The sequence below is a fragment of the Sebastes umbrosus genome, chromosome 4, assembly GCF_015220745.1.
Source record: "Sebastes umbrosus isolate fSebUmb1 chromosome 4, fSebUmb1.pri, whole genome shotgun sequence".
Taxonomy (NCBI): Eukaryota; Metazoa; Chordata; class Actinopteri; order Perciformes; family Sebastidae; genus Sebastes; species Sebastes umbrosus.
In genome coordinates, this window is record NC_051272.1 from 5,133,560 (window position 1) to 5,161,309 (window position 27,750).

General features: G+C 39.0%; 2 protein-coding genes across 12 annotated transcripts in view; one reads left to right on the forward strand and one right to left on the reverse strand.

Annotated features, from left to right (window-relative positions):
• Positions 1-14,984, reverse strand: part of LOC119486819 (AP-3 complex subunit beta-2) — a 54,252-nt gene extending 39,268 nt beyond the window's left edge. For 3 of the 11 annotated variants that reach the window (XM_037767237.1, XM_037767242.1, XM_037767236.1), the window contains exon 1: positions 14,610-14,983. In XM_037767237.1, coding sequence (XP_037623165.1) covers positions 14,610-14,725 — 116 coding nt within the window. In that variant the 5' untranslated portion in view covers positions 14,726-14,983. Of the gene's footprint in view, positions 1-4,250; positions 5,052-6,941; positions 7,142-7,612; positions 7,868-8,620; positions 8,782-14,609 lie in introns of those variants that run through there. The other 8 variants (XM_037767234.1, XM_037767233.1, XM_037767243.1 and 5 more) reach the window with 7 other exon arrangements.
• Positions 14,985-18,585: 3,601 nt separating this feature from the next.
• Positions 18,586-27,750, forward strand: LOC119486160 (dynein intermediate chain 4, axonemal-like). Its single transcript, XM_037766049.1, has 17 exons — positions 18,586-18,746; positions 18,899-19,067; positions 20,491-20,657; positions 20,978-21,093; positions 21,240-21,396; positions 21,593-21,732; positions 22,367-22,537; positions 22,659-22,844; positions 22,989-23,134; positions 23,866-23,952; positions 24,914-25,065; positions 25,197-25,354; positions 25,720-25,829; positions 26,021-26,119; positions 26,256-26,482; positions 26,606-26,759; positions 27,238-27,750. The coding sequence occupies exons 1-17, from the start codon at positions 18,718-18,720 to the stop codon at positions 27,274-27,276; spliced, it is 2,307 nt and encodes a 768-aa protein (XP_037621977.1). The 5' UTR covers positions 18,586-18,717; the 3' UTR covers positions 27,277-27,750.

The following is a 27,750-nucleotide window of genomic DNA, read 5'->3' on the forward strand; positions in this document are numbered from 1 at the left end:
CAAAATGCAAAGATAACTTTGCCCAAAGCACTGAAAGCCCACGCATGAGGATGAGTAACACTAATGCTGATTTCCAGCAGAAAATGAAGGTCCCAATGGTTCATTTCTCCCTGTGAAATCGTGATGATGGGTCGCGGCCTCTGGCCATGACTCCAGAAATATGAGCATTTCTATCAACTAGTCTCTTCATTACAGCCTGAAATGTGTTCGTCCGCTTCCTCGTTTGATGTCAACTTCTAAACATGAAGTGTTTTTTCCTTTTAAAGGGACAAAATATTCAAAGAAAAGTCAAACACAAAACACCTAAAAAAAGCAGCTAGTGGTGATATATTAAAATAAAATACAAATATAACTGACTTTCATGACAATCCATCAAATAGTTGTTGAGATATTTCCCAAATCCAATCCAATAATGTCAACCGAACCTTATAGTGGCAGGAGGCTAGAGTGGCTAGACGAAAAGTCAAAGGATCACCAAAGTCATTAGGATCGATTCATCCTCTGGGCACTGTGGATATCTGTAGCAAATGTCATGACAACCCGTCCAATGTTGTTGAGAAATTTCAGTCTGGATAAAAGACACTGTCGTCCCTTGAGCCACGCCAAAACCATGACTAAAAATCGACAGCAAATCACCGTCAATCGTAGGTGTAACATTTTGCTGTCTGAGCTTCTTACAGGGATAAACTCATTGAACTCACGCTGCTGCTGCTACATGACGTTGCTCTGACCTTGTTCTTTGTATGTTCTCACTCTCTCTTTCCTTACACATCAAACCTACAGCTGAAAGCAAAGAGCATCATTTCTGTGGATGATATCAATCATCAAGGAAACAGAAAACTAGGTTATGATTCACAACACAACTTGACTTGAAGTTCAAAATTTAGCAGGCACTTTCAATGTTTTTACCTGCCAAAATGTCACGATATAGAAACTTACCAACCGCAGCCTTAATTTGTTTTACGGCTTGTGTCAATTTACCACCTTGATCAGCCTCACTAATTAATAACGCGACAGGGATTCATGTGGCTTGTTTGATGACAAACAGGCCTTTTGAAGATCTAATTAAAAAACGGACCCGAAAACGTTGATTACATTTGTTGTAGCGGTGGCCAAACATTAAACCTGTCAAAGAGGAATTATCAGCAATTTGCAGCAACAGACAAGTTACACATGCATTATGAGTAAAAGTCGTAGTGTTAGTAGTAGGAATGTCACATATGGTTGCTTAAAGGGCGGGTCCATTATTCTGTTTTGTTTTTTTAAAAGGTTTTTATATCATTCTGTAGTTTCCCAGTTGTGTTCCTAAAGTATGCTCACATGTTTTAGCGTCAAAATGCTAATTTCCGAAGCCCTTCTAAAAACATTTTCCCACGTGACCTGACGTAGGTTTCTGCATGATGGCGTTGCTACATGTTCAGTATATATTCATCCTTATATAGTCAGTGTATTAACATTACATACAGTAACTTAGATAGTGGTCGGCATGCTTCCAGTTTGGAAAAGCAGACAAGAGTACTGGCACGAAAGCAAAGCAATGTACTGCTGTGGATGCCACGTTTGGATCCAAAAGTCACACAATCACACAAACAAACTAAATCTGATCGATGCAGCGGTAGGCCAGCAACTCCTGTATTCTAGGAGGTAAAATTACTGTTTTTGTGAATGGAGTCTGGTCTAGTGGCTTTGAAGCCAGCAATATAATGGCTTCAGCTCCCCATCAGAATGGGCTGTCTGACAGCAAGGTAAAGGGGTGAAAATATTCTAAATATAGCGTATACTTAAACTGATATTGATTTTTTTAGGTGGCTAAAATATGTTTTTCTGCTGCTCTGGTCCACAGCCGCTTTACCTCGCCATCTGACAGCCCTTTCCAACGGGGAACTGAAGCAGTTATATCGCTCTCTTCAAAGCCACCAGACAACATTCACAAAAACAGTGATTTTACCTCGCAGAACACGGAAGTTTACATACAACCCCATTTAAAAAAATCTAAACTAACCCTTTCTTTTGTTTCCAAACTCAGCACAGCTAACTACTGCTAGTGTTTACATTATTCATAACCTTATTGATTAGCTTACTTTGTAACCTACGTCACTGCATTTGCTAATGGTTGAGTGGGTGTTTCCCTTTGAAAAAAACAAACAAAAAGAAAGATGGACCCTCCCTTTATAAACCGGGCAATACCATTAAAATCAAGGAAAAGATGGGTACAAATATAATTTTACAACAATTTAACAGCCTATAAGGAAAGAAAAACATCTTTCACCATTTTATACACTCATCTTTCCTGCTATTTTTATCTGCCAAAGCATTGTGGCCCAACAGGAAGATTTAATGGCTTAATGAATTAAAAATTATAAGTTATGAATGGACCAGGAGAGAAATACAGTCAATCTATTTGGCCATGATGCATTTTAACAAACTATAAATGCCACCTCAGTGAATTATCTTAGAGATAAAGCCTCACGTTGAGCACCTAAAACGACCCTCTGACTGGGTTTATATTTCTACAGCTCATGCCCAGAGGGCCCACAGTAATTCTACACCGACACTGGTTCTCTCATTTCCACTGGATTTTGTCCCGTCCTGACGAACAACAGCTGAATTTACAAACAGCTCTGAATTATTTAACCCGCTGTGGTACGACAGAGCACACCAGCGGTCGGGTTACCGGGCACCAAAGCCAAGAGATCAGCCGAACTCTTCAGCCGGAAAGCCTCCGTGGAAGTAGGCCTCCAATGTTCAATGATATACGACTTCACACGCAATGTCACGTTGTTCACCAAGAACAGAGCTCTGCACGACCGCATCGACGTTAAAAAAGGAGTAGATATGGAAATGTATTTGCATGAATCAGAGAAAAGATTGAAGAGTTGCAGCCTGCATTTATAAGCAGGCTGTTTTACATATGTCGACTCTTTGAGAGGAGAAAGTTTCTTGTTTTTTCTTGGTGACAGATATAAAATACGCCTGCTCAAACCAACCAGAACTGCTCTTCAGTAAAGCTCTCATCCTGTAAAATGAGAATAATCTAGTTTATAAGTACGACCCAATAAAAGCATAATTATAGCTCTCTTTAAGCAAATCTATTTCTGAAGAGAACCATTTTTGATGTTCGTTTGAAAGGTTTGCAGTCTGATTAAATAAAGAGTACAGCAGCTCCTATGGCCCTCATCATATTATAGGTCCGATTCACAAAACAGAATGCAAATGTCTCATGATAACGGCACCAACAGAGAAAAGCTATGGACTTATATATCTTGGACTGAATAGGTAAACTGGTACCATTCACTTTTCTTTACCAGTGGTTCCCATCTGTTTTGTTTTGTGACCATTAAAAGTGAAGCTCTAATGTCCATTTCACATGTTGCACATGTCTATGAGTTATGTTATGTTTAGGGCTGTCAAAGTTAACATGATTATAACACGTTAACATGCCCACTTTATGATAATCACATGCAGTTTGGGGGAAAGTCATAGTCAAATCAGCACAATGACACATTGACAGCTGTTGTTGCCTGTTGGGCTTCAGTTTGACATGTTATGATTTGAGCATATTTTTTATGCTAAATGCAGTACCTGTGAGGGTTTCTGGACAATATTTGTCATTGTTTTGTGTTATTAATTTATTTCTAATAATAAATATATACATACATTTGTAAAAAGGAAGCATAGCTGTCCACTCCCATGTTGATAAGAGTATTAAATACTGGCCAAATCTTCCTTTAAGGTACATTTTGACCAACAACTAGTCGATTAATCGAGTAAGTAATCTGCAGATAAATTAATAATGAAAAAATGTTAGTTGCATTCCTAAAGTATACACTTTTTATCTGTGAGCTATGAGGTTTAATACTAGTGGTCCCCAACCTTTTTGGCTTGTGTCCCTTTAAAGTGAAGCACAATCTACTAGCCATCCCTTTTCATATGTTCCATGTGTCTATGATTTGCAAGCGGTTCAACTAGAGAACAATATTTTAATAGTTTTATAAACCTGAGGAGGCAAAATGAGCCATTATTTCATAATACAAAAGCAAGTCAGAAAAATATTTGTGTTGAAGAAATAGATTTTACTTATTTTCTGTCTTGTTAATTGTTTTACGACCCTTAAGACTCACTAACTTCCTCTCTTATTATTCAGTTAGTCTCATTGTAATCTGCCCTGGAAAGCAATCACCTAAATGCCCTTAAACATAACCGAAGTGTGAAAGGGTTGAACAGGTCTGGATTCTCCTGGATTTTCCTACCGCAAAGGTTGAGTTTGAAAACTGCCGCCACCGCCACCACCTTCCTCCAGTGGTGCTCGTTCCTCGTGGTCTCCACCACCTCCACCTCCTCCTCCTCCTCCTCCTCCTCCTGAACCTCCACATCGGAGGTGGCGCAGCTCGTCAGGCTGCAGGGCATTGTACCAGCCCTGCTGCGCACTGTCAGGGGTCAGCACGGGGCTCTTGTCGTCCTCCTGGTTCTGGCCCTGGACCTGACTCTGCACCGTCTTCACCATGTTCTGTGCGTTCACCGGCAGCTGCAGCAGCAGCCTCTGCATGGTGGTCATGTTGAGAGCAACCTGTAGAATCCCAGTTAGATAAAGTGGAAAGACTGCAGTTTTCTTCAGCCACTCCTCGGTGTTAATCAGCTGAGTATATGAAATGCTCCAGATTCTCCTCAGACAGTTTCACAGTCTGTGTTATAAGTACTCCAAGTTTATCCAATGTGGACAAAAATGATGCAACCACCCCTCTTGAGAAGTGCCTCTTCTTCTCCACGGTGGCAAGGTTGATATACTTTGCCTCCTGAGTGCTGTAATCCAAATCCACCAGAGCCCCAGTTTTTTTCTTTCTTCTGTTGCTGCTGAGTCTGTACGCATCCAGTGAAGCAGCAGACATCAGCTGCTCAGTAAATGGATGCTCAGCAGAGAGGGGCGTGGAGTTTTATTCGCCTCTCCTCTGGCGACTCCTCCCGCTGCTGCTGCTGCTGCTGCTGCACCAGCTCTCTCTGTGTGTACACAATATGTCCACATATCTGAGCTCTCCAACAATGACACAGCCTCTCCCACCTTCTGCCACGTTATCACTCCCCTCTTCATGCTTGTCATCTTTGCTCCGCCTCTTCACATTAACACCTTGAAATCTCGCTTTACTCTCTCTCCATCACAGCTTTCCCTTTATCCGCCTTCATCCCGACTCGCTGCCAACAAACCTTTTCTGATACCCGACAGACGCTTTTAAAGTATTTCTCACTCCTCTTGGTCATTATGTTTAAAAACGTCCTCATCTTATTCATTTTTTATATTCTGCGAGGTGCCTTTTTTTTCTCGTCTTACATGACTCAGCTTTCTTGGCAGTGTCGTGATGAGGACTCTCTCTCTCTCTCTCTCTCTCTCTCTCCCACTCGTTTCTTTTTGGCTCGAACAAAAATAACTGCCTCCGAGCACAATTCACATATGCTCTTCCTGTGATCTGTAACAGCTCCGTCAGGATTTGCTGACATTTGCTAAAGACTAATAAGGTTTTTAACCTGTGATGTCACCAGGAAGTGCACCCCGCGGCTGCAGCATTCACAGTGAATTACACTGACAGTGACAACTCTGGTATGGAGTGTTTCCTAATGCTGTAAAAACTGATGCAATGTTGGATATAATACAGAGAGAATTTCTTCCTGCAGTTGCCTCAGAAATATTTTTTGATGGTTTAATAAAGGCTTTGATCTCTTAGTTACCAATGTAGGAGGAACATTTTCTAGTTTGAATGATCTCAGAAATAAAAAAACATCACAGTCATTATTAAAGACATCCTAAGAAGATCCAGTTCTGTAAATCTATTATGATTATGACTACAAAAGACAGCTGCTATTATTTAAAAGCATTAAGCAATGTCTGATTTCGGGTGCAGTGCAGCGATATCATATCTCTAAATGAAGGGAGCTTACAGTAAAAGGAATATATGAAGGCTTTCATGAATTAATAAACTTTAGTATGCAAGTCGTGAAGCTGGATAATTCATATTCATCCCCCACTGGGGCCACAATGGAAGTAAGCTACAGTATAATATTTGTGTTATCTTTGATGATTTTTTAAAATCCTATGTGTTTTTTTAAAGGAATAATTAGACATTTTAGGCTTATTTACTTTCATGCCGAGAGTTAGATGAGAAGATTGATATCAATTTTAAGTCTGTATGCTGAATTAAAAAGCTACATCCAGCAGCTGGTTAAATTAGCTTAGCATAAAGACTGGAAACGGGGGTAAACAGCTAGCCTGGCTCTGTCAGTAGGAAACTAAATATGCCTACTAACAGCTGTAAAGTTCACAAAAATCAAAAACGTTAGGTTGTGGTTTTACAGTGGGTTATGAGCCAAACTACTTCTTGGCAGGGCCAGCCCACAGGATGTTTTCTGCTACCTTTTTTCAGTATTATTTCCTTTTAGCCTATATCTCGGGCCATCACAAGCTATACTAACACCGAGGTCCCAAAGCCTCTTTTTTGGGACATGTTTCTGGCAAAACGATGTAAATGCAAATATTAAGGTACTACAATTGCATAAATAGTCATAAGTATGACATATGACAGTGAATATCCTGAAACAAAGGGGCAAGTAGCAAAATGAGATCCTGCAGCTTGCTGCCATTCTATTTCAAAATATCACCAACATCACCAAAAACACAAATACTTCATCCGCAATCACATACTCTGCACTACATACTCAACAGGTGCACATTCATTCAACATACTTTTGTGTGAATGAAAAGTAGTATGTATCTTTTCAGACGCATAGAACTGTAATTTACGTCGTCACTTCCTGAGAGCATCCTTGCTAGTTGGAGACGTGTAACCATGGTAACCCGTGCCAACCTCATGATCAAAACGTTGATTTGTGAGAATCAAAGTCTGAATTAATTTAAAATGTATATTATGACTAGCAAAGTGATATCTTATACTTACATTTAAATTGAAGCGTTATTGATGTTACGGAGATGTCTGTCAACGTCCGTTTTGTAGGTTGTCGTCCCTACCGCATTGCATTGTGGGATATTTATGCCGCCGTAGTGTCCAGCGTTGCATACTGTGATATTTCACTGGAAACAGTATGCAATTTGCGTACTATTGGTTTCATACTAAGGTTTCGGACACACTAAAATATCTCACATACTGTTTTAGTGTACTGAATAGCATGTTAGCATGGAATTTCGGACGCAACCAAAAAATTATTCATATTGGCCGGGTGCAGTGACTCTGCTGGTTGCCTGGCAACCACACGGTGACAACAATAGTTTTAGATTTTGGGAAATACACTTTTTTCGCTTTCTTGCCGTGAGTTAGATAAGAGGGTCGATACCACTTTCATATTTGTAGCCTACTTTAAGGCTCCAGCCAACAGTTGGTTAGCTTAGCTTAGCTGAAAGACTGGAGACAGAGGGAAGCTGGCTCTGTCGTCCTTACACTTTGATTTTTGTATGGATTTAAGGTGCTAAATACGAGATTGGGAGCATTTCTTTTGCCTCTCAACGGCTCTCAACATGGCGGCGGTGAGCCCACGGCTCGCAGCTAACGGTGCTAACAGCGCTAACAGTGCAAACAATGACAAAAGTGCTGACAGAGATAACAGTGTTTACCTGAGGGGGAACTGGAGAGTGGGTGCTTTGCTTTCGCATTGATGCCGTGAGTCGGGATGACGTTATCAGCTGTAACCGCCATATGAGAGTAGTGCAGAGTGGCGGCCGTGAATTAGCTCACATGCAAGAACATGCACTAAAAGCACGTCTATGTTAGCAAAGTACAGAGAAACTCTGATTACAACACACACAGAGCGAGAGTTACTTCATTCTTTGCTCAGGTAGACATTACTCCTCTATATATTTACATAGCATATAGTTGTTTGCTGCTATATTAATGCTCTGGATATCAAACTTAGCACCTTTATAGTGTGTTAATTTGTGAGCTTTAAAAATGGAGGTAGGCCGATGTTGTTACTTTTGGACAGAACCAGGATAGTGGTTTCCCCCTGTTTTCAGTCTTTATGCTAAGATAAACTTCTCATCCATCTCTTGACAAGAAACCAAAATGTTGAACTATTCCTTTGAAAAAATGGCAATGTTTTGAGGAGTCAAACCCCAGAACAACACAGGTGTCTTTGGCATGGTTAACGGTGTGATGTAACTATAGTGTGATGAAATTCAAAAGTCACATTTTCACAATAGAACAAGCACTTAAACCAGCCAAAGAAAGCCCACAGATCCCACTGAAGCATCAACCAATAGAAGGGCTGCCCTCACATGTAAAATAATAAATCTTATTACTTTGACATTTGATTTTATGGTTTGAGAAACCAATGTGTTACAGAGCCCCACAGCAAAACAGTACAAGCCAGACAAATCTCAGTACCTGGCCAAGAAATAGACTCTGACACGGATCAGCACCCCTATCAAACTTACAATAGTGATTTCACACGGAAGGACAGTAAACACCTTTTAAAAGAGACTGAAAGGTGTTTTGTTTTTTTTTATCTCAGAGTGATAATAGTTTGAGGAACATCTCACATCTGCCGTGTTTCCAAGGAGACGACAGCAAAGGTCGAGTCAGTGCTTTCACTGTCATGTTTACAGACAAACTGGTTAATCTACCTTCACTGAGGAGACATCGACTTCTGCAAACACAGGTACAGACGTAACAACGCCCAGCCTACACTTGAATCAATTAATGAAGGCAGAATTTAACTTTAACTTGTTTAAAAGTTTAAAAAAAACATGGCAAACAGCCTCGAGGAAAGAAATCCTCCTCCAGATCCAAAGGTCACAGTTCACAGCCACAAACTACATCTACCATCTATGAACAATGAGCTCCCTCTGCTGGTGAGTTATGGTGAGGCAGTGAAGCTTACAACAGTGAGAGCAATAAACAGTAATGCAACGCTATTATACATGTTCCCAAACTGAGATACATGCAGAGAACCGGTGTAAAACAATACAGGCTAGATGAGAGCAGCTCTAAATACACAAAACGCATTATAAGTTCACAGAAACCCTGAATAAAGTTAAGAGACAAGACTTCATTCATACAAAACAATTACCAACATGAAAGCCTGCTTTGGAAAAAAAAGTTTCCAAAGAAACGATTATTTTTATTGTTGATTAATCTGTTGATAATTTTCTCGAATAATTGATTAGTTGTTTGGTCTATAAAATGTCAGTAAAAAAAATGTCTATCAGTGTTTCCCAAAGCCCGAGATGACGTCCTCAAATGTTTTTGAGTCCACAATTCAAAGATATTCAGTTTACTGTCTTAGGAGTAAAGAAACCAGAAAATATTCGCATTTAAGAATTTTTTTGTTTTTGTTTTCTTAACAAATTACTCAAACCGATTAATCTATTATCAAAATAGTTGGCGATTAATTTAATAGTTGACAATTAATCAATTTATGAATAATCGTTGCAGCTCTAAACTAGAAGAATTTAATGATACTATTGTAATAAGATAAATGTCAACAGATAAGATGATTTTAGAATAAAGCTGAGATACTGTATATCCAACAGAGGGTGACTCATCTAGAGGCATACTGTATAACATACAACACATGGGCACTGATGAGTCATATGAATGCATTTAGTAGTATTAGTCAGCATACAGTAGCTATAGCAGGGTTTTTCTTCTATATGATATTATTTTTGTTTAAGTGAAATAAAATAACTATTCCCATCACCGACGTGTGTAGAAGCACGAAGCAACAATCAAACTGCTGCATTTATTTTACATTATTGATTTTTAAAGGCCCTACACACCCATGATAAACCCTCACTGGTGTTTTCATTTATTTTGCAAGATTACACCTCTTCTCAAGAGTGTGTGGGTGAGTACAAACTATACTATGTAACAGACATTAATGTTACGCTACCTTTCACTTCTATGGAAGCATGCATTCCCTGTTTCGGCAGAAGTTTAATGGTGATATCTAGTAGTTACTTTCTTTTACTTTATTCACCTGTAGTGTCTTCCCTTATGTAACAGAAGCAATATACCACAGTGTAAAAATATCTGTTAGATTTAAAAGTCCTGCATTATATATATTTGGATCATAATTATTGATGCATTAATGTGTAAATCACTTTAATGTTGTAAAGTTGGAGGTCATTTTATATTCTGCTGGGAAGCTTGTGAATTTCCTCCGGTCATCAATAAAGTTTAATTTTAATCATTTTAATAAAACATTATTTATCTGTTGATTATTTTTTGACAGTTTTCTCTCAGAACACTTGAATTACAATATGCTGTAAGGTTATTATGGAATTTTTGCCCAATGATGCCAAAAATATACTGCCTACTGCAGCTTTAATATTAAGTTTTTCTAGATACTATAGCTGAATAAAGGACACACATGGGACCCTGAATAAGAACAAGGACAAACTCTGCTACTCATCCATTCTCAAACATATTTACTAACTTGGACTATTTCACTTATGATGAAGGTGATGGGTTGAAGCGGAGCACAAATATAAATCCCAAATATAAATCACTATAAAAAGCTATACAAAAAAGATATTTTTGGGAGGTATATGGTTGAGGAAGAGTTGTGATAAGAGTTGTGTTAAGGGTTGGTTTATATCTACTTTTTAACTCCGGATGGATATGTGGGTTGTAAATAAACTTGGGATGCTGTTCATATATTTAATTTGGGATGTAAATAAATCTGGGATAGTTTATTATATTATCATTCTATGACATATGAGTTATTAGAGGAGAAGTGAGAAAGGGGTTTAGGGAAATATAAGTTTTACTTCTACCTAACTCCTTTTCGGACACTATTACTCTTGTTTTGTTTGTTATTATTTTGTATCTGTTTTTATTTATTTTTATGTTCGAAATAAAGTCTTTCATTCATTCATGACTGATACTAACACCCTGTTTCAGGTCATTATAACCCAGGTCCATGTGTGTGTCTGACACATTGAGCTGTGCTGCTGCTGTCCAGCAGGGTGGTGCTGAAAGAAGCTGGAGCAGCAGCTGAGGCCTGACATCCCCCTCTGCCTTTCACATCTCACATCTCACCTCACAAAACATGACATATAAACACCCCCAAACCTTTAAACGCCTTAAAAACATACATTTATAAAGCGTCGACACCAGCAACGGGTCATCGTTTGTGACGCCGACACAATTGTTAAATCTGTTGAAGGAACGCCAAGTTCCGGTCACATGACCGGAGCACAGCCAATAGGAACGCTCTCTCAATGAAATTAATAGATTTTTTAAAGCCTGAAAACAGAGCCATGAGGAGGAGCAGAAGTCTAGTTATCTCTCAGAACACTTCAATTACAATATGCTGAAAGGTTATTATGGAATTTTTGCCCAATGATGGAAAAAATATACTGCCTACTGCCACTTTAAAGGACCAGTCTGTAGGATTTAGTGGCATCTAGTGGTGAGGTTGCAGATTGATGCACCACTATGTTTACCAGCTAGTCGCTAACTGTGTTTGTCTGCTGTTTGGTGCTGAGCAGGTAAAGAGTACGGTGGGTTTTCATCCGGAGGTAATGAGTGGGGCGGAGTGTTGTGTGCCTGATGCGCCTTATCGTCAGCTCGCATTGGGTCGTCCCGTCACTTTTTGGATAAGCTGGAAAAACCGTAACCTAAAAAGTTGTTTATTAAGCCAATCTTTGTCTTAACCCAAAGATTAAACCTAAAACAGAGATGGATTTTTTTTTGTGTGTGATCATCGATTTACGAAGATACACTTATTTACACTAGACTTCACTGCAGATTTTCAAATTACTTTAGATTTTCTAAAGCCTGAAAACAGAGCCACGAGGAGGTACAGAAGTCTAGTTTTCTCTCAGAACACTTGAATTACAATATGCTAAAAGGTTATTATGGAATTTTTGCCCATTGATGCCAAAAATATACTGCCTACTGAAGCTTTAATATTGTGTTTGTCTAGATACGAACAAGGACAAACTCTTCCACTCATCCATTCTCAAACATATTTACTGAATAAGGTCTAACTTGTACTATTTCACCTAAGACTGATGATGATGATATTTATAGGCACAAGCAAACATTCTCTCACGGAAGTTTAGTATGTGTGGGATAGAGTGAAGATGAGTGAAGACACCACTGTATACAGCCAATTTGTGGTCAAACTATAAAAAAGCGAGCTTACAGAGACTTCAGGTCGCATATAATGATGCAATGAGAATATTACTAAAAAAGACCAAGATGTTCCAGTGCAAGTGAAATGTTTGTGTATGCAGGCATAAATACTTTTCAAACTGTATTAAGAAATCTCATATACAAATTTATATGCCGGCTTAATCACTCTGAGAAAGACATAATCTCAACATCTAACATAACATTTAGCACTATACGGTACCAATCACAGCTGTGGAGGCACTGGTATAGTTCTTTATATGTAAGGTATTGATGTATGTATATATTTATATTAATATTTATATATCTTTTAATCATGATTTTTTATATTGCTTCCTGTATTGTAATGTAATGTATTGTTGTTGTTTTTTCTTTTTTCTTATCTGGACCTTGAGTCTGCAATAAAGTTTGAATTGAATTATGGATTTTTTGCCCAATGATGCCAAAAATATACTGCCTACTGCAGCTTTAATATTGTGTTTGTCTAGATACTATAGCTGAATAAAGGACACAATGGGATGGGACCCTGAATAAGAACAAGGACAAACTCTGCTACTCATCCATTCTCAAACATATTTACTGAATGAGGTCTAACTTGTACTATTTCACTCATACTAATAACCTGTTTCAGGTCAGTATAAACCGGCTCCATGTGTGTACTAAATGGTACCAATCACAGCTGTGGAGGCACTGGTATAGTTCTTTATATGTAAGGCATTGATGTATGTATATATTTATATTAATATTAATATATCTTTTAATCCTGACTTTTTATAGTGCTTCCTGTATTGTAATGTATTATATGTAATGTATTGTTGTTGTTTTTTCTTTTTTCTTATCTGGACCTTGAGTCTGCAATAAAGTTTGAATTGAATTATGGATTTTTTGCCCAATGATGCCAAAAATATACTGCCTACTGCAGCTTTAATATTGTGTTTGTCTAGATACTATAGCTGAATAAAGGACACAATGGGATGGGACCCTGAATAAGAACAAGGACAAACTCTGCTACTCATCCATTCTCAAACATATTTACTGAATGAGGTCTAACTTGTACTATTTCACTCATACTAAAACCCTGTTTCAGGTCAGTATAAACCGGCTCCATGTGTGTACTAAATGGTACCAATCACAGCTGTGGAGGCACTGGTATAGTTCTTTATATGTAAGGCATTGATGTATGTATATATTTATATTAATATTAATATATCTTTTAATCCTGACTTTTTATAGTGCTTCCTGTATTGTAATGTATTATATGTAATGTATTGTTGTTGTTTTTTCTTTTTTCTTATCTGGACCTTGAGTCTGCAATAAAGTTTGAATTGAATTATGGATTTTTTGCCCAATGATGCCAAAAATATACTGCCTACTGCAGCTTTAATATTGTGTTTGTCTAGATACTATAGCTGAATAAAGGACACAATGGGATGGGACCCTGAATAAGAACAAGGACAAACTCTGCTACTCATCCATTCTCAAACATATTTACTGAATGAGGTCTAACTTGTACTATTTCACTCATACTAATAACCTGTTTCAGGTCAGTATAAACCGGCTCCATGTGTGTACTAAATGGTACCAATCACAGCTGTGGAGGCACTGGTATAGTTCTTTATATGTAAGGCATTGATGTATGTATATATTTATATTAATATTAATATATCTTTTAATCCTGACTTTTTATAGTGCTTCCTGTATTGTAATGTATTATATGTAATGTATTGTTGTTGTTTTTTCTTTTTTCTTATCTGGACCTTGAGTCTGCAATAAAGTTTGAATTGAATTATGGATTTTTTGCCCAATGATGCCAAAAATATACTGCCTACTGCAGCTTTAATATTGTGTTTGTCTAGATACTATAGCTGAATAAAGGACACAATGGGATGGGACCCTGAATAAGAACAAGGACAAACTCTGCTACTCATCCATTCTCAAACGTATTTACTGAATGAGGTCTAACTTGTACTATTTCACTCATACTAAAACCCTGTTTCAGGTCAGTATAAACCAGGTCCATGTGTGTGTCTGACACTGAGCTGTGCTGCTGCTGTCCAGCAGGGTGGTGCTGAAAGAAGCTGGAGCAGCAGCTGAGGCCTGGCATCCCCTCTGACAGCCAGGCCTTTCACATCTCACCTCACCACCAAAACATTAAAATATAAAACACCCCCAAACCTTTAAACGCTTTAAAAAAACGTACATTTATAAAACAGCAGCACCGGGTCACCGTTTAACTGCTAGCTGGAGCTGAGCGACCGAATCACGGTGAGACGTTCACGGCCAGAGGAGAGAAGCTTTAAATCACGGGCCTCACAACAAACTAAGTTCAGTTTGAAGGGTTGAATTTAAACCTTTAAGAAGCTCTTTATCAGACAGAAAACCACCTCCACACCTCCTCTCCTCCGTTAGCTACAGCCCACCCCCACATTATGACAGATAAAGACGGCGTTAACCGTCAGGTAGCTCCGTTACCGTTTGTAGTCGGAGGAGAAGATGCCTCCGCTCGCCGGGTCGTGACCGTATTCAGGCTCTCCGACGCTGGACGAACCGCCTCCCTTCTCATCGTTGAACGCGGAGCTGGCGGACATTGTTTCTGTTTCTGTTTATTGTATTATCTCCTCTCAGAACAGAACAGCGATGGAGCTTTAGTGCGGAGGGCAGCAGGACAGACGGCTCTTAAAGGCGCAACGACACCGAGACACGGCCGTTATCTGTGAGATGCTCGGTGCAGAGGGGCATGATGGGTAATAGAGGGGGAGAGCGGGAGGGAGGCGTGACGTCACGTGATTTGTGTCCCACCAGGACGCGCAGGTGTTGTTTTTATTATTATTTTTTTTTTTATTGAAGATAATTAATTTACAAACATTAAGGCATTGTAATCTAAACTCAATACTTCTAACATAAAATGCACAATTGGATAGGAAAGATAACTTAAATTATAAAAAAAAATATATAATAACAAAAATAAAAGAGGGTAGAAAATAATTCAAGGAACAAAAAAAGAAATGCATAAATAAATAATAACAATAAGACTGCACTCTAGTAGCTCTATGGGTCATTGTGATGGAATAATTTATACACAAGTTAACTTAGGAAGGAAGAGGTCCCGGAGCTGATGATGTCTTACAAAGAAGGTTTATTGAAGCTTGATCAAGGAGCAATTGTCAGGTCTCCACATTGAGGTGCTCTCTGCGTGAAGGCCTCACAACTCTGCCCTTCCTCCCTGGTGCTCAGTGTCTTACCCTTATCATGTTTTGACTTACTCCGTTCCTCTGGCATCTCTGACCCTGGTTGCCCTAGCGACTGGCTCTACGGTCTCCACTACAGACACAGCTGTACAGATAACGGTGGCTCCTCTAGACAGGACTCCAACCCAATAATGTCAACAGAGGGACACTCTGACAAACACTCTGACCTTTCTACCAATAAGAGAGGAATTAATGGAAAATTCCATCACAGTCATCATCATATATGTTCAGTTCTTCATAAGCTCTGAGAAGAGACTTTGCATGTTGTCCTTTCATTAGTCAGCATCTCAGCACTGAGATGATTGTCCACAAGGTCCCTTTTGAAAACGGAAAATAGGGGTTTCATTTTCCTCCATTTGGATGCATGGATGAAAAAATGTGCCAGCAGTATCAGATTGTTCAATATCAAGTCACTCTTAATGTCCTTCATGTTAATACCAAACACAATATTTTCTCTTGTGCGAGGAGCAAGTAGTTGGATTTTGGTTGACAGCCAGTCCTGCAAATCTTGGTCGAGTTCTGTTTCCCGTCGATATGTGTCCCCTCCTTACCTAAATCTAAACCTGAACCAACCCTAACAGGAGGGAAACTACGACGGGGGCATTAGGGCCAGATTGAGGGGGAAAAAGTCTGAGATTTCGAGAACAAAGTTATAAAATTACGAGAAAAAAGTTGTAATATTATGAGACTAAAGTCATACTATTTCAAGGAAAAAAAGTCAGAATAATACGAGAATAAAGTCATAATATTACGAGGAAAAGTTGTAATTTAAAGGGACTGTTTGTAACTTCTTACACGTATAAATCATTCCGGGTTGGTGTCCCATGCGCGCTCGCCTGTTGCTACGCTGTTCAGACAAGACTCCAACACAAACTACACGGAAGCCCCAAAACCGCAAAGTTCTATCTAGTGAAGCCCGTCTTGCAAAACAGTGTTGGCCTGCGATCGTAGCACGCGGGGGAGACCGTAGCTTTGGTCTCCAGGGCCGGAGTCTCTGCTCCTCTGCTTGCCTTCACTCAGCTCGCTCCACTCTCACGTGCATGAGCGCTCACTACACACTACAGAACACTTCGTAGCTCTGAGAATATCTAGTGAATGTACAGTAGACGTTTGTGTAGAAATAACTGCTGCAGCTCCTCCAGACCAACAGAGGTTTCCCGTGTCTTGTGAAGTGACGGGGCTCCGCAGTGAGTTACTTTATCGTCTCCGACCAAAACTCCGGTGTCTCCCCTGTTCCCTCTGGCCGCGGTCGGGAGGCTGAGGCAGGAAAAGCCAACACTAGGCTCAGCAGTGATTCATGGACAGACCTTCGTCTGGTCAGCTAACATTACTGCCAAGCAGCTGAAATATAGAGTGATATTGTGGTTTTAGCTGACGTGTGTCGCCTCACTGTTTGGAGCGATGCTCGTTCATGTCTATTTAGAGCGAGCACAAGCGCGAGCCCGACGCTGACTTTCGTTGACTTAACGGCCACAGGTGTTGCTGTTAAAAAGCATTTCTGATTCTTACAAACAGTCCCTTTAATGAGAATAAAGCCATACTAGTTCAAGAAAAATGGTGTAATATTACGAGAATAAAGTCATAATATTATGAGAAAAAAGTTGTAATTTAATGAGAATAAAGTCATACTATTTCAAGAAAAAAAGTCGTAATATTATGAGAATAAAGTCACAACTTTATGAGAAAAAAGTTGTAATATTACGAAAATAAAGTCATAATATTACGAGAAAAAAGTCATAATTTAATGAGAATAAAGTCTGAATATTTCAATAAAAAAGTCGTAATATTATGAGAATAAAGTCATAACTTTACGAGAAATAAAGTCGTAATATTACGAAAATAAAGTCATAATATTACGAGAAAAAAGTTGGAATTTAATGAGAATAAAGTCATACTATTTCAAGAAAAAAAAAGTTGGAATATTATGACTTGAAAAAATTCGTAATTTAATGAGAATTAATTCATACTATTTCTAGAAAAAAAGTCGCAATATTGCGAGATTAAAGTCATAATATTACGAGAAAAAGGTTGTGATTTATTGAGAATAAAGTCATACTATTTTGAGAAAAAAAGTTGTAATATTATGAGTATAAAGTCATAATATTACTTGAAAAAAAGTCATAATTTAATGAGAATAAAGTCACAATATTACGAGAAAAAAGTCGTAATTTAATAAGAATAAAGTCATACTATTTCAAGCAAAAAAGTCTAATATTACAAGAATAAAGTCATAATATTAGGAGAATAAAGTCGTAATTTAATGAGAATAAAGTCATACTATTTAAAGAAAAAAAAAGTCGTAATATTATGAGAATAAAGTCATAATATTACAAGAAAAAAGTCGTAATTTAATGAGAATACAGTCATACTATTACAAGAAAAAGTCATAATATTACACTTAATTAAAGTGCAACCGATGCAATGTATATAGGACTTCTAGCCGTAGCTAAATGGCAGACCTTGTCCCTGATTAGGCTTTTAAGAAAAAAAATAAAAATACATAATACCACATTATACATAAAAGCACATAATACAACATTGTACATTACAATCAATTTGCAAATGTATGTTCCCAGTGATCACAGGTTTGGTTTGGTTTCAGCCAGTGTTTCACCTTTTATTATTATTATTATTATTATTATTATTATTATTATTATTATTAGTAGTAGTAGTAGTAGTAGTAGTATTAGCCTAGTAAACTGTAGTAGTCCATATAGCTGAAGCATCTCATTCATTTACTGCCACCTAGTGGAGAAACTGACTACATGCAATAATCTTCTATCAGCTTCAGCCATAAACTATGCAGACCCTCCATCACTCAGATATAACATGTAGCTACAGGCATTTTCATATCTCAAATTAAGGGTAAGCCTGTATTTAAATATTCATATGTAGCGTATTATGCATGCAGTCTGTGGTGCATGTTGGTAGCTGTTCTAAAACATTTCTTAAAAATTAAAATGGTGATTTTTCTCTGCTGAAGTAGCCTATTCAGATTTTTTATTATATTATTTTATAATTAGTGATGCATTTATGTGTACATAATGTTGCAGCTGGTAAATGTGGGGTTAGTTTTAATTACGTTGTACACTTCTGGGTAGCTTTATATTTTTATTTATGATGTTATTTTGCTTTGGCAATATTGTAACCTGAACATTCATGCTAATAAAGCTTATTTGAATTTGAATTTGAATTTGATAACTGACAGGGCGCGAGGGTCGTCAGTCACGTTTCCACGGCAACCTGGAGCGCAGCTAGCTGTTAGCTGTTGATTAGCTGATATTATTAAAAACGCGTTTTCATTCACACAAAGTGCAGCAATCTGGAAAAAAATGAGGAGAAATAGTTGGATGCCTAATTCGTAAGTTCACAGTTTCACACAAGTAAAGTTAATTAACATAGTTTTAGCTCAGGAGGAGAAACACTTTGGTAGTTATCATAGCTAAGCTAATGGTGGCGATGCTAGCCTAACTAACTGTTAATGTTGATATGTTTTGTTTCCTCCTACTGTAGATCTTCTGTAACATTTAATAATGCAGGTTCAGGACAAAGTCAAAAGAGAGACTCGCTAACCAGAAGAAGTTCCCTGTTGGTCGGTGCCTGCAACAGGAGACCTAGTATCTGCAACAGGAGACCTAGTATCCGCAGGAAACGGAGTCAAGCTCCCAGAGGAGTAGTTCGGGTATATCTATATATCTGTTGAACTAGTCCAAATAAGATAATTCATTTACAAACATTAAGGCATTGTAATCTAAACTCAATACTTCTAACATACAAGGCACACTTGGATAGGAAAGATAACTTAAAGGGACTGTAAGAATCAGAAATGCTTGTTAACAGCGACACCTGTGGCCGTTAAGTCAACGAAAGTCAGCGTCGGGTTCGAGCTTGCGCGCTCTAAATAGACATGAACAAGCATCGCTCAAAACAGTGAGGCGACACACGTCAGCTAAAACCACAATATCACTCTATAATACAGCTGCTTGGCAGTAATGTTAGCTGACCAGACGAAGGTCTCTCCATGAATCATTGCTGATCCTAGTGTTGGCTTTGAGGCTGAAGCAGGAAGAGAAACGTTATCGCCTCCGGCCGCAGCCGGAGAGAGACACCGGCACCCGGTCGGAGACGGTAACGTTTCTCTTCCTGCTTCAGCCCCGCTGCAGGAAGAGAAACGTTATCGTCTCCGACCGGGTGCCGGTGATAACGTTTCTCGCTGCGGAGCCCCGTCACTTCCCAAGACACGGGAAACCTCTGTTGGTCTGGAGGAGATGCAGCATTTATTTCTGCACAAATGTCCACTGTACATTCACTAGATATTCTCAGAGCTGAACTAACTCTTCTGCAATGTGGAGTGAGCGCTCATGCACGTGTAGAGGTGGAGCGAGACAGCGAGAACACGCGCGGTGTGTGAGTGAAGGCAAGCAGGCAGAGGAGGAGAGACTCCGGCCACATGTGAGCGCGCATATGTGAGCGCGCATGGGATCCCGACCCGGTAGATTTATACGTCTAAAAAGTTACAAACAGTCCCTTTAAAGGAACAAAAAAAGAAATGCAAAAATAAATAAATAATAACAATAAGACTGCACTCTTCCATATACATATTTTGAGGTCAGAAGTCAAGGGACCCCTTTGAAAATGGCCATGGCAGTTTTTCCTCACTAAAATTTAGCCTAAATTTGGAGCGTTATTTAGCCTCCTTCCCAATGAGGTAGCAAGACGTGCTTGGTACCAATGTATTCCTTAGGTTTTCTAGTTTCATATGATAGTAAAGTTGGATCTCAGAGGGTTAAAGGAAAATAAATAAAAGTTGCAATAGTTCAGGGGACCAAACAATTGTTCACAATTCTACAGTTAAATTCAATCAAAAAGACATTTAACGTCATATGGGAAGACAGAATATTTTTTCTGTGTATGTAAAATTTACCCATTAAGAGCTTAAGATTAACAACAAAACACAAAGTCTTACTGTCTCTCCCCACAATTGTAACACAATGCCCAGTTTTACTGAAAATATATTCCTGTATACCTGTCCTAAATGTCCTCAATGAGGGACGATCGTAAATTAAATGCTAAGCTGATTCTGACTGTGGTTCCCGTCTTTGCAGGTGTTGGACGATGACGGTAAAGACGTCACTCCTCTGCCCCTGTATCATGAAGAGCCAGGAGACGTGCAGCCCAAACCAGGCTGCAGAATGACTCTGGATGAAATCTTTTTCGGCTTAGGACCAGACCAGAGTAAATTGTCTTCAAGCGCCAATGTGGTCTCTTTCAGGTACCAGGTGGTAACATTCACATACACCCTCTGATCTGATGGTCAACTTGAATTGAGTAAAGCAACAGTTTACCTTACCACCAGTTCTGTTAAATATGAACAAATCCACTACTCGGTAGTCTTGTGTTCAGAATAATTGACAAAGGGGATGATGGTGGTGGGGAAAGTATAATTTGTAATTATATAAATATACATATATGGTTATCTTTTGCAAATTTTCCTTTATTACATATGATGACTTTGTGTTTCAGTTGTTTTTTGTATAGCTTTTTATAGCCACACATTTCTTGCCACAAAAATGTTCTCAAATTGTATTGCAGCTCATTGATGGGAAGCAGCCGACTACCCAGCCAGTCAACCGCAGGTTCATGGACTGTAGGGACTGAGGATAGTATTTCTAAACTGGACATGCAAATATACCTACCAGCTTCAAGCAGTTAGTATTCTTATCCATCAGAATACAATTAAATCTACAGCACGTTATGATTAAGTAACATTTTGGAATCAGATAGTCTTTTGTTTTATTTTATACAAGTATATTCAGTATTTATATATATTTTTTTGTCTTTTGTTCCCTGCCAGTGGTGCAGAGGAAAAGTCTCAATGTGAAACAACATGTGACAGAAGAGATGTTGGATGAGGAAGTAGATGTCTGCCTCACAGAGACAGATACCATTTCACTGCTGGACATACCCAGTGCCTTTATGCCAGAGGATGCTGATGATGCAGAAGATATTCTGTGAGTGCTTGTTGGCTTTCTTAAAAATCTGAAATGCATACTTTACAGTATGTCTTTAACTTCGGAACTGCATGTCACATACTGTAAAGTATGTATGAAGATGCATGTCAGTTTATGTTCTGTGCAAACATGCTAACCAGTGGCATGTCTTCTTTTGTTGTAATAAGCTGTTGACATTTTCATCTTGTTCTTACAGAGAGAGCAACATTCAATATGCTGAGCTTTGCAAGAGCAGAATTGGCAGCGATAAATATGTGGTACGGTCAACGCAGACATTCAAGGGAGCCCCTAAACACAAACAGACCCAGACTAACAAGACCTTCATGGTGGATGAAGGTTAGAATAACTGACAGTATTTTCTAGCTGATGGTAATAAACTTGGGATAACCAATCGTTATCAATTGAGATTTGTCAGATTGATGCAGTTGGCTTTTGGCAACACGTTCTCATCTCTCTTCTCCCGTCACATACAGCCGCTTTGTCACGCCACTTGGCGTCACTTTATTTTTGGCATCGAAACCACTATAGTTACCCTTGGCGTCACTTTAGGTTCAGGCAATAAATCCACTTAATTAAGTTTAAAAAAAAACGACATGGTTGGGTGAAAGCCTTGTGTTTGTTGGACCCATCCACCACCCCTCCTGCCCGGTAGTGTGTCTTTTCGCTCTTTAAACTACGTCACCACTGTCACCCCTGGTGCACTTTCTTGGTGCGTTTACTGTTGTCGCAGATGGGTTTACATTGTAGTTAATCATACAGGTGCTAAAGGGTGCCTTGGTGACAAAGCGTCGGTATTTGACGTCCTGGTAATGAGAACGGGCTGAGCTTTCCAACCTCAGACTGTTGCATCACAGTCCAAGGTTTTGCTTCAGTATCTAGATAAAAACCCATATTTTTGTGGGTTTGGCAGTTATGGTTATTAGTGTTCAGTTTTTCAAAGTAGACAGTTGAAATTATCTCATGTTCACAGGCACAAGTGCTTCTATCTGGAACATCTATGACTCTTTCTGTGACCAAAGTGAAACCCCTGAAAGTGAGAAGGCTGCTGGCTATCCAGAGAGTACTGTGAACACCAGCAAAGGTCAAGAGAAGAGAGGACAACAGAGCAACAGCAGCGACACAATCAGCAACAGCTATACCGGTAACACTACTTGACTCTGTTGATATTCACTCCTTTGGGACTGGAGAGGACTAAGAATTAACAAAGTCTCGCTGTTTATTAAGACTCAGGTTGTCATTTTTCTCATATTTAATTTCCTCAGGCAGCAGCATCAGCTCACAGTTAGAAATGGAAATGTGCGGGGAGAGTGTAAATGCTGAGTCCGACCTACAACTGATCATGTTGTCAGAGTCATTTCAACATAGCTTGTTAGTGATGGAGAGGAGCATCCTGGCAGACATCTTTCAACCCAAGCTGGCTGCTTACAGACAGCTGCCCATACTGGAAGGTATCACTGCTTTCTCACATTGTTGGTGGACTTACACTCAGGACCATTTCTGCTTTTACTTACTACAACTAAAAATGTGATCAGTGTATTGACTGTGTATTTCAGTAAGTACTGTATACAGTGTAGTAATGTTGATTGTGTAAGACCCTGACAGCCCAGTGAAGCCCGAGGCCGAGGAACAGAGCGAGGAGAGCTCTTCAACTCCAACTCTGGAGCGTCTCTGGGCTTTCAGCTGCGAGCTCACCAGAGGATGCAACATTACCAGCATGGCCTGGAACAAGGAGAACCAGGTAGGACACACAGGCTAAAAAACAAACCACCCAAACCAGCTGCTGTTGTTTAAGAGCAGAATAAATTCTTCGCTCCAGCATCATTGTCATTTTGTGTTTATTTTTCAGTGTCAAAGCTGAAATGGTATTCCCATTTAACTGCCTTAATCTTCAACATGTAATACACATTTTAATAATGTTAATGAATGCAGTTTAGCAGAATTGCAGGAGTTGCCCAGGGGTAGCACTTTGGATTATAATGGGCAAACACTTACTTACTTTACTTACTTTTTTATGGTTGTATTATTACTAGTCTTTGTTTAAAATATACTAAATTAGAGCTGCAACAATTAATCCATTAGTTGTGAACTATTGAATTAATCGCCAACTATTTTGATAATTGATTAATTGGTTTAAGAAAAAAGTCAAAGTTCTCTGATTCCAGCTTCTTAAATGTGAATATTTCCTGGTTTCTTTACTCCTATTTAATTGAAAACTAATTATCTTTGAGTTGTGGACAAAACAAGACATTTGAAGACGTCATCTTGGGCTTTGGAAAACACTGACCAACATTTTTCAAAATGTACCGTCATTTTATAGACCAAACAACTAAACGATTAATCAAGAAAATAATTGACAGATTAATCAACAATTCAATTATTGTTAGTTGAGGCCCTATATTGAATTATTGCTTCTTGTACACACCAAATATCTCACGCCTCACTTAAAACTGTGTTTGTACTCCCTGTAAGGATCTCCTGGCAGTGAGCTACGATGACTGTACCTCCTGTAACAATAAACCAGGTTTGATCTGCTGCTGGACCCTCAAAAACCCTACGGTATATTTATCTCTTTTTTTTTTTTGCTCATATATTTCATTTCAGCCAACATTTTCCACTGCCTTATCTCAGCTCGCTAGCGTAACCAGAGTGGTAATGGGAAATATCTGACATGCTTTCGTCTATCATGTATTTTCTAAGTAAATTTTGAATTTATGCGGCAGCTGTGGCTCAGGACGTAGAGCGGGTTGTCCACAGTGGGCAGTGGACTCGGGGTCTGAAAAGTGAAGCCAATGTGGAAATGCATTAAACTTGCATTCTTTCTGATAGCCAGCAGGGGGCGACAAAAAGTAGTCTGATTTTATAGAAGTCTATGAAAAAATGAGCCTACTTCTCACTTGATTTATTCCCTCAGTAAACATTGTAAACATGAGTTTATGGTCTCAATCGCTAGTTTCAAGTCTTCTTCAATACAGCATGATGTTCATTTAGTAAATTATGGTCCCATTTAGAGTCAAATAGACCATAAAGCAGAGGATGCTTTAGGGCGTGGCTACCTTGTGATTGACAGGTCGCTACCACGGCGTTATCCGGTCTGGGAGTTGTCTGTGTTTTCGTCTTACAACTTTAACCCTTTCACAGTGTGTTTTCTGTTCATAAAAGTTAATTGTAACATTTTGGCCGCCTAAAAATGAAGCTGTCACTTCTGGTTCCAAAAAACCAAGATGGCGACGGCCAAAATGTCGAACTCGAAGCTTCGAAACAGCAGTCCACAAACCAATGGGTGACGTCAGGGTGACGTCAGGGTGACTACGTCCACTTCTTATATACAGTCTATGGTTGTCCACTGATCGCGGGGTCTTGCATGGGAGCTCACTGCTATCGGTGTGTGTGTGTATGGGTGAATTTGAGGCAAATTGTAAAGCGCTTTGGAGAAAGGCGACGCGATATATAAATGCATTTCCATTTACCAGTTTAGTTTTTGTGTGAGTGACTGATTCTAAATGTGTCCCCTGTGCAGTGGCCGGAGCGTGTCTTCAACTGTCACAGTCGTGTGACATGCTTGGATTTCTCAGCCAGCAACCCCGGCCAGTTGGCTGTGGGGATGTACGATGGCACCGTAGCCATCTACAATGTCCAGAGTCGGGACAACGTCACATGTATTGACAGCAGGTGAAGACTCTGTGTATGTGTTCGTGTGGTCGGCGGAGCGTGGAAATACACTCTCACATCACACACAAAAAAAAAATACTACTGGACCAAACCTTTTTTCTGTTAGCTTTCCTAATATTTTTGTTTTGTAGTGAGTGTCCCATAAAGCACCTGCTTCCAGTGTGGCAGGTCAGCTGGGCCAAACAACAGTTAACATTATCAGAGGTTAGTGGAGAAGCTCTCGTCTCTGTGTCAGAAGATGGCAGGATTTGCAAGTGGTTCTTCTGCAGCAAAGGTCTTGAGTGCATAGGTACTATTGTTTGCTACTGTATGGTTTCAACAATTTAACACATATGATGATCACATATCTTTAAGAGTAAAGAAGTAAACTGTGATATTGTTACCTATTGATATAATCATTGGCAAAACGTGCTCAGATGAGCTTTAAGTGTAAAAGGCAGGAAAACAACAAAGCTTACTTCTATCACTAGACCTGACTTTATATAATAACCCGTCCAGCAAATTAGAAGATAATGTTGTATTTTTACCACTTTGGAACATTAAAGACAGATTTGCTGTGATAATTATTTAAAAGTTCTTCCTGTATATCGGTGATCTAACACAATAATAGTTGTCATAATATCTGTATCTTCTCTAAAAAATGTGTTTGCGCAGACTTGATGGAGCTAAAGAATTGTGAGAAGAAAGCTACAGGATTATGGAGGGTGACCAGTTTTCTGTCAGCACCAGTGACTGCTGGTCTTTGTGTTGACTTCCATCCTACAGTAAGTTGGTCACAGAAATCAAATAGATCCTTGGCTGGTTTTAAATGAGCCTAGTGCTCAGGCTAAAAGCTTATTTTTGTGGAAAAAAATAAAACTTTTCAACCGACTTCCATCTTCCAGACAGTCAATTTAAGATTTTTTTTTTTCTGGTTGTGTATTTCTCTGACTCCTGGATTGCATTTATCCTGCAGGATTCCAGTATCTATCTGGCTGGCACACGGGAGGGCCCCATCCACAAGTGCTCCGTCGCCACCAATGAGTGTTATCTGGCCACATATAAAAAACACTTTGTAAGTCCATCTGGATAAAACCTTTGAGTCAGACATATTTGAAATGTGTAAATAATATATAGATGGACGACTTGTCTCAATTTCCTCCCACTATCCCGAATACTGGAGCTGCCATCTTGCTCTCTCTCTCTCTCAGCGCAACGTGAACGACATTAAATGGTCTCTGTTTAGTCCTGATGTGTTCCTGAGCTGCTCCTCTGACTGGACCATCCAGCTGTGGAAGCAGGACCGCTTTACCCCCGTGTTGAGCTTCACTTCCACCCAGAGGGCCGTGCATGCCGTCACGTGGTCCCCAAACTGGTCCGCAGTATTTGCAGCCATTAATGGAGAGCAGGTGGAGATCTGGGACCTGAACTCAAGCATGTGAGTCACGCTGAACAGAGAGTTTTTCTGGAGCTTTGTCTAGTTTACTTTCATTTGATGCTTTTATCTGATTTGAGACATGGGGCCAGAAATAATCCATCAAATACAAACATCTCCTTTTAGCCTGGACCCAACCATTGTGCACCACGCTGCAGTTGGTGTGAAGGTGACGTCCATGCTGTTTGCCACAGGGACAGACTGTTTATTGGTCGGGGAAAGCGATGGCCAAGTAACTGTCTATCAGCTCAAGAACCTCAATGTGGGAGAAGGCAAGCAGGTAAAACTGGCCTATGTGATATTCTACATGTTGCCTATGACTTAAAATATGCAAGCACATGCATTTAATTTGCTTTATTTATGATTTTATTTTTTTTTATATTGAGGTTTGCAGAGCATACAAGCTCCTTTACAAACAAATACAGTAGTTACAGGCAGGATATGGGACAATTATTGAGAAAGGTCTTGATGTTACAGAGAATATAAGTGATTTCATTTTTAGGTGACTTTGCAGAGCGCTAAATGTCAAAGCAGTCTTTATAGATGAGCTCTCGTACAGGGTGTCTGAAGCATCAGTCATCGGAAAAGAGATCCAAAGAAACACAGATGAGATTCAAGATTGTAATTTTCTACCAAATTTTAGAAAACGTACGAGTGAGAAAAGGAATGCAGCAAAACAAATCACAATAGTCAGAGTAGGGTAAAACATGTTGTACACTGTCCACATGTTAAACTGTCTCTCTTGCTCTTTCTTTCAGGTGGACAGTTTGGAAGAAATCGTTCGTTCTGCAATGTAGCTTTGGAAAACTTTTTAAAAATGTTTAAAACTGCCATGTAAAAATTTTAATCAATTTGACATTTTGACAATATCAAACAGTATACTTGTAACACTACCAAGGCTGGCCTTTTGTTCGAGAGCAACTTTACGTTTGTGTTATCTTAATTAATTCTCTTACTCTTACGCCAGTTATTGAAAATTTTGTAAATTGAAGAAAAGTCTTTCTTCCAGTTTTTCTTCACTAAAATTTTGTGCAAGTTTGGAGCGTTATTTAGCAATGGATTCCTTTGGTTTTAACTTCCTAAAGATCGATTGCGTTAATGCGTTATATATGTTATTTATTATCATTATTGTTCTTGCTATGTTTTAATATATGTACATGGATGCTGTCACTGATGAAAAGTCACTTTACTTTTACTTTTATTTCTCTTGAAGTCTTGAAAAGTATCTAGAAAGGTATGAAATAAATAAACAATATTTCATTCAAAGTGGA